Source organism: Tachypleus tridentatus, chromosome 13, assembly GCF_004210375.1.
Source record: "Tachypleus tridentatus isolate NWPU-2018 chromosome 13, ASM421037v1, whole genome shotgun sequence".
Taxonomy (NCBI): Eukaryota; Metazoa; Arthropoda; class Merostomata; order Xiphosura; family Limulidae; genus Tachypleus; species Tachypleus tridentatus.
In genome coordinates this window covers 53729412-53744031 of record NC_134837.1, presented here as the reverse complement: position 1 = coordinate 53744031, position 14620 = coordinate 53729412, and the positions used below count along the sequence as shown (strand labels likewise).

Below are 14620 nucleotides of genomic sequence, written 5' to 3'. Positions count from 1 at the left end.
TCAAATTTACAACCTAGACCATCACAGAATCTCAAAGCTCAAATGTCTTAATGTGATATTTTTGAAGCTTGCTTGCATTGAACTATTTGTGCCTGAATATGTCTTTCCATCTGGTAACTACAACATCATTACAAACACATTTTGATACAGGTAGATGATAGCTTAGAACTTTTCCAACAACAACTCTATAAATAGCTCAATCTTTGCTTTCTTTTCAGCATCCAGTTGGCAAACATGAAGAACGCTGCAGTAGGTGATCAAAAACCTGTCTCCATCAAACATCTGATGGTGCTAGTGTGCGTAGAGATATCCATTAGCGAATCAGTAATCCCTGATCTTGGGTTAAGGGTCCAAACCCATAGCTATCAAAACTGCTGTAAACTTCAACCATTCATAATAAGTAACAGGCATCCATATATGCATTGGCACTAACAATCAAAGTGGTCACAATTTTTTTGTCAAGAAAAGCTTTGAAGATATCCAGTTATGACTGGCTTTCATCTAAATCCAGCTTCATATTTGGTGCAGGGAAAGAAACATTTACGTCAGTTTCTCCTTCTTCAACTACTGCCCATGCTATTCCATTTTTGCTATTGTCACACTGGTCCCACGACTGTCCTCTTCCTCTTATAAGGCCACGATCTAGATCCTGCTTTTCTGTTCCTCATAGTAGCATCACTGGTCTTTTCCTTGTCTTTACCTATAGTCACAAGTGTAGAACTTGCCACAGGATTTTCCACTCTCTAATTTTCACTAAATCTATCCAAATTATATTTCTCGCTTTCATCATCATGAAGATCACTTGGAATAAAGTCATTTTACTGATGGCTTAGATAACTTCAAATAACTTTGAAGCTTGGCCAGAAGTAAAGCAACAAGGCCTATCAAAAGTAGTGGGCATTTTTCATGGTTTGAAGTTGGAGTTCAAAATACTTAAGTAAATCACTGAAAATGCATTTTTCTTCTGTCAATTTTGCACTCAAATTAAAGATATTTCATTAATGAAAGTAGTTCTAGTTTTATATTGAATATATAAGGCATTCAATTACATAGGATTGATTGTGAAACAGAACAAGAGCAACAAGCTGATATATAGGCAGCTAATCCAAGTATGAAAATAAGCTCACTGATATAACAACTGCTCAAAAAGTTAAGCACCAAAAAATATTTTCTACCACAGAATTTAAATCAGTCGTAACACTGGAAGCTCAATATTCTGTACACAAATAATGAGTGCAAAGTTATTAATTAGCAAAATTTTATACAAAAATTCATCACTACAATTATGTACAAGTTCATTTCTATTAGACAAATTCCATTCCTAGACATTTATTACTTCTTAAATAAAAATGTCAGTAAAAAAACAACAACAAAGTATATAACTGATTTTTTCTATTACAGAACTTCACAAAATAAACATAGTACACAAAATTAAGTTAAATAATTATGACAAAGTTTGTTCACTAATAATTCTTATTATTTAATGGAAGTTAAAAAGATTTTTAGAAACAATTACTTTCTGAAAACTAATACTTTTTTATAGTATTTTAACTATAAATACTCTTCAACAATACAAAATTATTATACATTCCAATTAAAATGTTTTCAATTTGAAATGCAAGATTAACATTGTATACTAGTTTATATATATAATAAAATCAAAGTCATTAAAAACAAAAAAGATGTGGAAGGTTTTTAAATTGTTGGGTATTTGATAAATTCTTTTAGAAAAACTGTAATAAACCATTTTCAACCTTTTCTAAACTGGATTATGACATTAAATACAAACTTTGTAATCTGAAAGCTCAAATACAAACTTGACCTGAGAGGCTGTAAAAGTCCTAAGCTTTATTTTTTAACATTACAGTAATACAGAGAACAGTTTTGAAAATACTTAAAAACAAGAATGACATATTTTATTTTAAACCAAAGAAAGAAACTTCTATTATTTCTTCCTTCACAATATATTACAGTATGAAAATAATGTTGACATAGATGTATATAAATACCTTTGTTAAGAAAAAGAGCCATGTAACTGAAAATAAATGTGAATGTTTTTAAGTTATAAATAATATTTATTTCACACAAATCAAGTGACTGCACATACAAGAAAATTCTCTTTTTCTCTTTCAGCACTAAAACTGTTTTGAGAAGGTACTAATTCCATTTTTTTTAAGTTTATTTACCTGGTGTATTCCAAGAACAAATTAATTTTACCAATGCATCTTTAAACACAAAGCAAAAGTTTTAAAGGATAGTTATTCAATACTAAAACAAGAGAAAAATGATTAACTAAATTTAATGCATGACTAGTTCCATAAATCTTTTATAAATAAAGGAAAAACCAAAGAAGAACTATAATTGGTTTGCTACAGTAAAAACAATTATTTACATAGTGGCATTCCAAAATCCTTTTAAACATGATAAACAAAACTGCTCACAATGATGCACTTTATATTGTTAATACAAACATGATTTTTAATTACTTTCAGTAAAAATGAGTTAACATGTCAAATATTTAACTAAAAACTACTATAATTTTCTATAGTCTGTACACATTTTCTGAAGAGAAAATACTTTAAACATATACTACCATTAAAGAGCAGTAGTAATTTTACCTGAAATCATAACATGTATACAAATATTTTTTTATTTGTCACATAATAAAGATATTACAAATTGATTAAATAGGTAAAACCATATAATCATATATTATGCCCAACATTTTTGAGTTGAAAGCATTTCTTTCTACTAAGTATTTCAATCACTGGGCATTTAACAGCCATATATAAAATCTGTGTTTATTATCCCATTTTATTATTACATTAGAAATAGAAACATAATTCTTTACATTAAAAATAATAAGGCCAATAACTTGAGTGAAAAGAGACACTGATTTATGAACTTGCATCACAACATAATATTATGTATATCATTTTTTGTAGACATACTTCTTTTATAAGTTCAACGTTTGGTTATATACACACAGGGTATGAGGTATTATGTTCAATCAACTGCCTCATTCTTATTACTGGAGTCCATAACAGTAAGTATCTTATGTTAAAAATATACGTATTTAGATATTTATAAATATACATAAACATTTAAATATTAGAAATTTGATAATCCAAGTATTTCTTTACAAATGATTCATCTAATATTTAAACCAATGTAATTTATTAGTTTCAACAATGCACATATACAAACTAAAAATTTTATCCTTATAGTGAGTTATTAAAATGCCAACCACATGAAAATTATAAAATACATGAATCCTACTACAAGATAATAGCATAATCGTTTTTAAAAGTGTCCTCTAATAAAACTTCTTTATACAAATTGACAAAACTATAAAAATATTGCATTTCTTATAGTTCAAACACCTCAGTGTTATCCTTTGAATCAGTTCAAGTCCTATGTCAATTTGTTTATCTATCCTTTACAAAAACAATATTAATATTTTTGCATATTATACATCAATAGAAGAAAATAATAAATATATCAGGAAAACTAGACTTGTTATTGTGTATAACAGACACTTAAAAAAACAGAAAAACTTCTAATCAGTATTCAAGGAAGTCAAACAATGGGTTTCAGGTTTGTGACCAACTCCTACATTCATTCACTGGATCAGATGAAAAATAGGTAAGTATATAAGAACCAGTTAAATGTGCTTATTGAATATCTATAGACAACCTATAATTCGGTGGAGAATTTTTCAATATTTCTTGTTTTAATGTAAAACTATAGTCAACAAGAAAACAACAGGAGCAAGTTGTGGTGTGATTCTTCTTGACCCAAAATTTTGAGTACTGTGGAATTGTATTAAATAATTTTATATGATCTCCATTAAACCTCTAAAAACATTTTTATTTTTCACATGTGAATTTTTTTTATTCTTTTTGCAATTGGGTATGTTCAAAATGATCTAGAATTTGTTATTTTATAAATATATTGTAATACTTACTGAGACTATAATTAAAAGGGCTAAAATTTGGTATATTATCACACTGAAACACTTCCTTTAGTTATCATAAGGGTGATTCTCTTTATTTCAATAAGTAATAAAGTTCCACTGCATTTTATTTCCCAATGAAAATAATAGACAGTGATGACCCTTTTCTAACAAATAGTCCATTTCTGATTAAAACAAAACATGTACAGCTGTAACAAAGTAATGACTTTAGGAAGTAAAAATGTCTACTAATACAGAAAAGGTTAAAATAAATAAAACCTAAGATATAAAACACGATCAGTGAAATTAAACAAATTACAGTTGCTTGTATAATTATTTTAAACATGTATTTTGGCAGTTCCAATGCTTTCCAAAAATAAACCATGTACTAGAAAAGAATACTGAATTAGAAATTATTCTTCAGAAAATATTTTTAGCAATGTATAAAAATGATTATCAGCAAAAAGATAAAAAAAAATTTAGTCCTTCAAAATCATACACTGTGGTGACAATATTTAATAATAAGTATTTTCAGACATAAGTACCCTGTTAATACCAGTTCCATCTACAAATTTCACTGTTTTTGGATACCAAAAAAGATTACACAAGAACATAATAGCTGTCAACAACACTTCTTACTATTAAAATTCATATCATTTAAGTTTGAACACCTGCACATCTTTCTTCCTATTAAATATTATATACACCTTACATATATGTCTACACATTATAGTTAAAGACTTCCTACATACTAAATGCTCGACATGAGCGCTCTCTAGAATTACTGGTTTGCTGCTGTGAATGAGCTTTATCCTGTATCCTCCTCAGTAATTCTTCCCTCTGTTCCCTCTCTTCATTTTCAACTTGTTGAAGCCAACACTATATAGAAAATTTCAATAACCTGAGCTGAGAGGTTTGAAACAAACTATAGGTCAATGAATGTGATAAGATATATTAAATTCATTGATTATCATTAACTTCAACTTTACTATAACGGCAGACACAATTTGAAAAAGTTTCTAGCTATGCCTTGTTAACTTGTGAGGAAAATGATTCAACTTTAACTCTTTCCATACATGCTCAGTCATTTTCACTAACCTTCTACCCATCAAGTAATCATGAGAGCATCCATACTATAGCTTTTAATATGAAATTTGTCAAGCCTTCAGTAAACAATAAATTACAAATCTTTTCTACACTAAAACACCAGATATTTTAATCAAATATTTTTCTGGGAATATGTGGAGTCAGGGTGCTGACTAGTCTGAGTGCAAGGTAATCTTCATGTTAAGATTAAAAATACTTTTATTCACTTTACAATTTTAAAGTTTCACTTGTACAACTCTAAAATCTTGTAACTGAATATCAAATATCATTTTCAATAAAACCTTATACTTTATTTGTTATTTTCACTACCCTAATTCCATACAGAATTGGTTAGTTTAACTGACGTTTTAACCACCACAAAAAAGCATGAAAGAAATCAACATTACCTCTTTTTTCTTTCTAGAATGACTGCAGATTGTCAACGAAAGTCACAACTGTTTATCCTAAATAGCTTGAGGCTTGTAAAATGCAATATTTGTTTTTACTTGATTATTTTATCACTCTTTGAACCTTGTCTGACTGATATCCTTTTGACACAAGCTGTAAATCCCTCAGCAAATGTGTAACTCAAGTTAAATATTGTTGTTATCAGTTGCCAGTGGTATGTAAGAATACTTTTTTTTTTGTAATGATGATATTATTAAATTAGATAATTTTTCTTTATTTAAAGAATACACTTAAGGACCCAGAATAATAACATGCTCAAAACAAATAATAGCCTTTAACTATTATAATTTAACTGGCTTTCTATCTAATACACGAGTGCCAAAAAATAATTTCCTTAGCTTCTCTATTTGAATTTCATGAGAGAAACCTTCATATTATAGACGAAATAGATAAAACTCTGTGAGAACAAACTAGTGTAATACATCATTAAGTAAATTACATACTGTGTTTCTGTTCTCATCTGTAACTCATCTAACAGAAAACATTAGAAAGATTATTGACAATTTGTGAAAAGGAGGATGCGACAGGTGGATGTGATGAGTGTGTCTGACTTTCTAGTGTATAGCTCCACAAACAAAGATTATTTTAAGCCTATAAAAATTAATTTTCTTTAATAATATCTAAACTATACTGAATAATTTATGTTGAACTCAGTACATTAGAGAGGGGTATTTAACAAAATTAGAGGATAGACAAAATGTTGAGAACAAATATTATGATTCACATACAAGAGAAGAATGAAGATTTACTTAAATATTTTCTTCAAAAAATAATAAATTAAATTTTATTATATTAAAAGTTGATTTATCAACTAAGTCTGTATGCAAAATTTACTCATATACATTAATAATAAAGTAATTTTTAATATAACTCTATTAAAGGTCATGACATTTACTTTGACCAACCTGTAGTGAAAGTTGATATATAATACCAATCAAATCAGAATATAACAATTAAGGTTAAAACTGTAAATTAGACTAACAGTCTTAAAGTGTATTCAATATTATAAAATACAATGTCTAAAGCTAACATTTTTTCTTATGCTGTAAACATATTTCTGATAAGTACTTACCTCGTTTCAAACAAAGCTATCTTGATCTTCTTTCTGTTGTCTACAAATTGTTAAAGGTTTCATGCTCATGACACCAGTTTATGTACCCCATCAACTTCCCACCATATGTACATATTATGTGAGTAATCTCCAGCAACATTATTTCTCGACATCACTGATTATTATTTCGTGACCTATATTTGTGCAGCTAACTCTTTCCACTATTGCTGCCCAATCCTCACTTTTGAAAATTTGCAGGCTCTTAAAGAAGAACAATGACAGTGGGGAGGAAAGGTGTAAAGTGTATGAGAGGAGGTAGGTACCTATCAGAAATATATTTTCGAGATGTGAAGAATTTTAAGTTCTGATAAAGTCTTACCACTTCTAACACAATACTAGAACCCCACATAGCAAAGGTGGAGGGGTCAGTGTAGGTGTATAACTTTGAAACCAAATGGAAAGCGTCCATCAAGAAAGAATTGTTGTGCTCCAAGATGACACTGAAGCACATATAGGATTCTGTGCTATATCTGGAACAGGTATGTTCATAGCTCTTGAAGCAGGAAGTGAATCTAAAACAGGCAGAAAAAAGTATGTGCATAAATGCAATATGTTTTGAGAGGTGCACATCACAGTAAAATATAAACTGAATTAGCCATGTAAATATATAACCTCATCTAGACAAACATGGCTCCATAATTTGACCTCAGCATTAGGAAGTTGAGGATGAAAAAAGATAAAAACAAATATACAAATAGTGGCTACGACAAATGGATCATGTTACGTATACTCCTCAACCCCAACCATAAGTAAACAGGGTGTCATATATCATGCAACCAGAATTATTAAGAGAAAGCAGTCATCTGAAACTGGACAAACTCCCAAAAACCACTACAGGAGCAAGAAGTACAACAAATACAACCTTGCATTATGGAGTCATTGCATAACCTCAGTTCAGCTGTAAAAAGAGGGTAATATTTGTAAACAATAATACAATGCAGACAAAGTCTCCCAAGCTCAACCATAGAAGCAGGGAAAGAACCTTTGGCAACCAGAATTAACAAAAGCAGGAGCCTCTGCTGCACACAGCTACAAGAACAGGCTGGTGTCATCCCAAACTTAATATTATGAAGAGGATCCCACATGGCTGGTCCTGCTCCAACTGACAGCTACCCATTTGGGAAAAAGTACTTAGAGAAAATGGATGGAAATCAGCTTTTACCTATTTTCTCTGAGTGTATAATTATGAGTGTGCTTGGTATATTAAAATTCTACAATGCACTCAAGAGTTGTCCAACACTCCAGCAATGAGAAACTGGGAAGTGGTAAGAATCTCCTTGTTCCACTGGAAAAAAAAAAAAAGAAGTAAATGATAGGGAGTCCAGAGGAATGTCACTCAAAAAAGAGAGTAATGGGTGTCTGTAAATCTCTACTTTGAAATGCAGACCAACCCTGGTTTATTCAATGAAAGTGTCAGCAGGGATGGGCAGAAATCTCCTTCTGCTTTATTTACAAAGTCCATGAATGATGATCCACCAAAGAGTGAAACACTTTCTGATATCTATAAACAGTTACATATACCTCTTGAAATGCCACCAGTGGTCTTGTGGAACACCATATCTTTTCACTAAGCATTATAGCTCATTCAGTAAATAGTGTCCATTTGAGGCAAAGCTTACCTGACCAGGCAATGCCTACCACACAGTGGGATCCCATTATTGGTGGTAAAAAAGGGTTTCTGGGAAGAAAAAATAAATGAAAGGAATTGATAAGACGTACCTCAATCTAAGGCCAGTGGATGTGTGTATATTCATCATGAGAGGGAGATAATATCCACCTGAAGAAGATACAGCCAAACTGTGCAAATAATGAGTGATAAATGTATTGGGAGTAGTCTCCATTCCAGCCTGAATAATCTTCTTGAATTGTTGATGAAAGCAAGCAGCAAAGATAACTGAGGTGACAAATTTAATGAGAAGAAACTTCATGGAGGTGGTGACCTTTCAAAGATAAGTCTGAATACACCAGCCCAATGAGTTGATGAATCCAACCAGTTCACATAACAGAAGATAAATCATGAGAAACGGTTGAGTTCCAGGAAATAAAGAAGTTGGGAATGTAAAGCAGGATGTCACATAACACTATAAGAAGTGAATGAACAAAGAAACCAGGCAAAATCAAAATGGGAGTGCAGATTGGAGATAAAAAGTAAGGAAATGGGTGTAAGAACCAAACCACCTTCATAGAGAGCATAAGCCTTAGGAAGCAAGGACCAGGAGGAACATAAAATTACATAACAAGAATGGGAGAGGATGTGGGGAAGATAAATAGCAGAAATATTTAATACATGACGTCTACAAGCAAGGAGGACAGGGAATTAGGTATTAAGGGAGATTCTGTATATAGAACATGCAGAAAAAAGTTCAAAGATAGGATGGGAAAGTGAATAAAGGACCCTACTGAGATTCCACTCAGGTAAATAAAAGGAATATGGAAGACACAATTCAAAATGAGCAGAAAAGAAGGAAAATGACAGGGAAAAACAAAACTTCATGAAACTTTGGAAAACAGAAGGTGTTTGACAAGACCACACAGTACCTAAATGTGATTAAAGTGAACAAGCTTTTTTAACACAACCAGTTGAACAACAGGAAAAGATAAGGAATGGGAGGGTTGGAAGGAGGGAAACCACATCAAAAAAACAAAAGGCAGAAGGTATACCATCACTTTTTGTAAATGGAAATGAATGAATGTCTGATGGATTTGAAAAGGAAAGAAGCAACACATAGAGTCAATCTCTTGGCTAAGGTAATGGACTTGTCAAAAACCATGCATGAAGACAGATTATCATGTCTGAACGAACAATTTCTAATTGAAGTTGACAGAGTAGAGACTGGGTCAGAGGTAAGGGTAGGGGAGGTTGTACAAACAACAGAAACATGGTAGCACCAGCAATACAGAGCTACCAGTAACATCAGACATTGAAGAGTGGTTTGTATTAGGGATAGAAATCTGGAGAGGAGTTAAACATGAGAATAAGCATAAATGTGAAGATTCCTCCAATCCTTACTGAACTGGATGTGGAATGGGAAACCAAAAGGATGAAGTCTGGTCTATCAGTGGGTGGTAAAGGCATATATATGGTGTTTCCAACTGGTAATATACCCACTGAGAGACCACTCCATGGGAAGAATCTTGTTTGGATAAGATTATCAATCTGCAACAAGATTCAGGGTGCTTGGAACATGGCAAGCAGAACAGAAGATCTAGGATCCAAAAGCACAGACCTAGAATTGGTCCACCCATAATTGGTGATATAAGTGACGACTATGGAGTTGTCAAAGTGTACCATAAACACTCTTCCTTGCAGGAGCAGAAGAAACTGGGACAAAGCTCAATGAACTACCATAAGCTAAAGAATGGTAACATGGAGAGAACACTTTATTCAACCAGAGACTGGAAATTTCCCAGGAGATGAGATAACTACCACAACCCTCTAAAGGCGAGCCTGTGAATAGGTGTAAATCCCAGAGGAAGCAAAGGAAGTGGCACCTTCACCATGGTCTGGTTTCTGTCTAATCACCAAACTAGGCTGGGTCTGAATAAAGGGTAAACAGGTGGTCCAAGGGATCCAAGTAAAAGTTGTACTGATCTATCATGAAAGAGAATACTTATGAGCACAACCAAATGAAATAAAAGCTCCAAGGAAGTCCCCATCCCCAAATGAGATAGAACCTCTCAAGCTGTGAGAGAATGTGAGGTGAGAACCTTGTGAACTGCTTGTTCCATATCTCATAGAAAAAGAGAGGAGAGACAGGGCCCAACTGAGGTAGGAGTAAAGAAAACCCCAAAGGTACAAGGAATTGAGTGGGGATAATAAAAGATTTTCCCCTTTCATCAGGAATCCCACTCTGTGCTGCTTCTTGTAAGAACAGAAGTCTTTGGATTATGAATGGGAAGAAGTAAATAGGAATCAGTCATCTATGCAATGATAAGTGCAAAGACCCACTGATGTTGGGCAAGAGCTTGTACCACCCAAGAAAACACTTAAAGAGCCAAACTACAGAACCTTGAAATGGGACACTCAAAATGAAATAATAATAAATGTGCAAACTGACTAAAATTACCAAGAAAACAAATTAATAACCAACATTGAACTTACAATTCACTTGAATTAACTTACATAAAAAAGGACACACAAGTAAGACCAATACTGATGATAATTAGGATTATAAGGCACATACTTGACATTAGCAAGAAAAAAAAATCAGCCAGATGGAACAATGAATTAGATGTGACTAGTAACTTACTAAAGTCTGAGCACTCATGATGTGAAGCAATTAATTCTTCTGTTTGTAAAAAAGGGCACAGCTATACAGGGGGCATTTGAACTGTGCCTACCATGGGTATCACAGACAGGTGCAAAATGTAGAAGTCAAACACTTATTATAAATCCACTGGGAGAATTGGAAGCAATGTGAAAAAAGGAAGAGGAGAATAAATATTCACCAATGTAAATAACACATGGCAACTGGAACAGGAAAAAGAAAACTAGCAAAACCACTCTCATCTCAAACATACAACAAAATCAAAATATATGTTGACTAATTACCTGATTGAAAAAGCTGTAAAATCTGTGGAAGGGGAAAATTCCTGAAGAGGTGTACAGTATGACAGATCAAATATGAAGGTTCTGGTAAAGGAGAGTTCAAACAGTCTTTCCCTTGAAGGTTCTGGTAAAGGAGAGTTCAAACAGTCTTTCCCTTGAAGGTTCTGGTAAAGGAGAGTTCAAACAGTCTTTCCCTTGAAGGTTCTGGTAAAGGAGAGTTCAAACAGTCTTTCCCTTGAAGGTTCTGGTAAAGGAGAGTTCAAACAGTCTTTCCCTTGAAGGTTCTGGTAAAGGAGAGTTCAAACAGTCTTTCCCTTGAAGGTTCTGGTAAAGGAGAGTTCAAACAATCTTTCCCTTGAAGGTTCTGGTAAAGGAGAGTTCAAACAGTCTTTCCCTTGAAGGTTCTGGTAAAGGAAAGTTCAAACAGTCTTTCCCTTGAAGGTTCTGGTAAAGGAAAGTTCAAACAGTCTTTCCCTTGAAGGTTCTGGTAAAGGAGAGTTCAAACAATCTTTCCCTTGAAGGTTCTGGTAAAGGAGAGTTCAAACAGTCTTTCCCTTGAAGGTTCTGGTAAAGGAGAGTTCAAACAGTCTTTCCCTTGAAGGTTCTGGTAAAGGAAAGTTCAAACAGTCTTTCCCTTGAAGGTTCTGGTAAAGGAGAGTTCAAACAGTCTTTCCCTTGAAGGTTCTGGTAAAGGAGAGTCCAAACAGTCTTTCCCTTGATTGTATTCTTCCTCAGAAACGTTGTCAAGTTGAAAAGAAGAATTTGCTAGCTGAACATATGAATCTAGTTTCTTGCAAATTATAGCCTGTATCTCCTCTGCAAATAAGGTCGAACTTGGCTCATGGGAAGTTATACCAGTAGCGTTTCTGATACATGTAATTGTGAATTTATACTAAGATTGCTTATAATTCAGCAACAAGAAACAATCACAGAAAAATTGTTGAAACAACTGCATGCAAACACTGTAAAATAAAACTGTATACAGACTAGTGCACTGAGTAGGAACCTTTTTTAACAAAACCTGGAGGGCAGAAAAAGATCAAGATAGCTTTCTGTTTAAGAAAAGGTAAAACTTTATTGGAGACAATAAAATGTTATCATCAACCCAATAAACATGTAAATGGAATAAATATTATGCAGCATAATGCACAGAAATTAAACACCCTTTCCAAACCAAAAATAAACAATGCCATTAATAAATATGAAGTTTATAAAATGGCCATGCTCTATGAATGAGGGCAACCATATGATATTATCTATATATGATATAATATTATAATAATTATAATATGCAATAATGCCAGTTCATACACCTACCTTTACTTCATCAGCATACATTTTAAGACTAAATGAAAACTTAGTTCGAGTGCGAGATCCTCTAAAGAATATATATTGTTCATTAAGGTTGTGAGTAGCATGTATAAACATGGAGACAGAAAGGTTGGACTGGCTGTTGCAAAAGTTTACTTCTTCTTGTGTCAAAGCCACATCTACTCGAACCAAGCTGTCCTCTGGAAAACAAAATAATTTAATAAAGAATAAGATTATTTAAGGACAAAACCACATGATTATCAAGACATCTACCTAATTTACGCTTCATCACTTTCACTAAAATTATTCCTCACATTTGACTTTTTTTCAGCTTTTGCAACAATTATAAAATAGGTCATACTGCTGCACAGGTTATCCTAAATGTTTTAGGGACTGAAATTTGAACACTTATTTAAATATTAAAATTAATGAGATAATAAAACAAAATTTTACTAAAAAACATAACTTAAAATCAACATAGTCACAGGTGAAGGTATAAGTTTCAAGTGTTTATCTAATTTAAAATGCTGAGTGTTATTATACTATAGCAACACTGCGTAGGTAATATTTGAAATGAAAGCTGTAACTGTTACATTAGCAACAGTTTACTTGTAAATTCTCTGTTTTTTAGTATTTCATAATGAAGCTTTATCATGCACATGGTAATTTTTCAATAATTTAAATACAAACATAATAATTTTGAAGCACTTATCACATCAGTTAGCATGTATATTTGTGAAATGTATTCTTACTGTCCATATCTCCCATTTTCCGTTTATACTGAATCCTAAACAAGAAAGCCTCAAGAATAAAAGCTATGATGATATTTATCACCACCTGCAATAGGAAATAAGAAAATGATTTCAGAAATTTTGCCATCCAGTTACTTTACATTTTAGTATTATAACATTTTAAGCAGTAGAATATAGTTTTACAGTGCATTAGCTCCTTGTACTCAATTTGGTTTTCTTCAATACCTATTAGTGAATAATGATAAACAGATACAATATCTAAAATAATAATACATCTCCAGATTTTAAAACTTGTTTTAATTTTCTTCATTTCTAACACTTTCCTAAATAATTATATTTGAAACAAAAAAGTCTTTAATCTATTAAACCTACTCATTAATTCAACCATGAGTTAATCTACCAGACTTCTAAGGAACAACATCACAAATTAATCGACCAGACGTTTAAGGAACAGATAAACTTACTAGACTTATAATAAATATCAGCATTGGTTAATCTACCAGACTTCTAAGGAACATCATCACAAGTCAATCTATTAGACTTCTAAGGAACATCATCACAAATTAATCGACCAGATTTTTAAGGAACAGATAAACTTACTAGACTTCTAATAAATATCAGCATTGGTTAATCTACCAGAATTCTAAGGAACATTGCAATTGGTAAATCTATTATATTTCTCAGACATCTTAATAGGTTCACTATCAGATTTTTTAATGAACATCAAAACAGGGTTATGTCTAGAATTTTCTCAGTTACATACAAACATGCTATTATAAATTTGGATGAAACAAAAAAAAATGAGTAAAAATGCTAATAAATGTATATAACAGATCTTACCATTGTAACCACATAAAACAGCATGAAATATATTCGACTCCATTCTGTAGCAACACTTGCATAACCGTCCATGATGATGAACCAGTTATTGACTACCATCAATTCAAACAACGTAACTGTAAGACAACATCAAATGACAAAGGTATATGATGCATGGTAATCAGCTCTAAACATTTAAAACAGTGTAACTGTAAAACAGCATTAACAACATTAGTTTCAGAATTGTAGTACTATATTTATATAATTGCAGCTCCTGCTTTAATTATGCAAGAAAACTGAATGTTCAACTAAACTACAATATTAATAGATATTTCATCCAATGAGGTATAACTTATCTATAATGGTCAGTTTGGAGACAGTAATTTAAGTAAGTATCATTACAACTGATAAACATAATTAGACATAATTCTTAAACTGATGACTAAAATCAGTTTGTAAGGTAGCTCTTAAGATTAAAACCATAGTAAATAAGATAACTGAGTTTTGCTTTTTAGTTGGCAAACATCTGTTTAACACAAACTAGCTGTTAAAAGTAAAATCATATTTAC

At 32.1% G+C, this 14620-nt stretch overlaps 1 protein-coding gene across 1 annotated transcript in view; it reads right to left on the bottom strand.

The window, feature by feature from the left end:
* Positions 1-1393: 1393 nt before the first annotated feature.
* The window catches only part of LOC143236011 (two pore calcium channel protein 1-like), a 91874-nt gene continuing 78647 nt past the window's right edge, over positions 1394-14620 (bottom strand). Inside the window, 4 exon segments of the mRNA XM_076474203.1 lie at positions 1394-4834; positions 12487-12680; positions 13233-13317; positions 14073-14188. Of these exon segments, the coding sequence (XP_076330318.1) occupies positions 4700-4834; positions 12487-12680; positions 13233-13317; positions 14073-14188 (530 nt within the window). The 3' untranslated portion in view covers positions 1394-4699.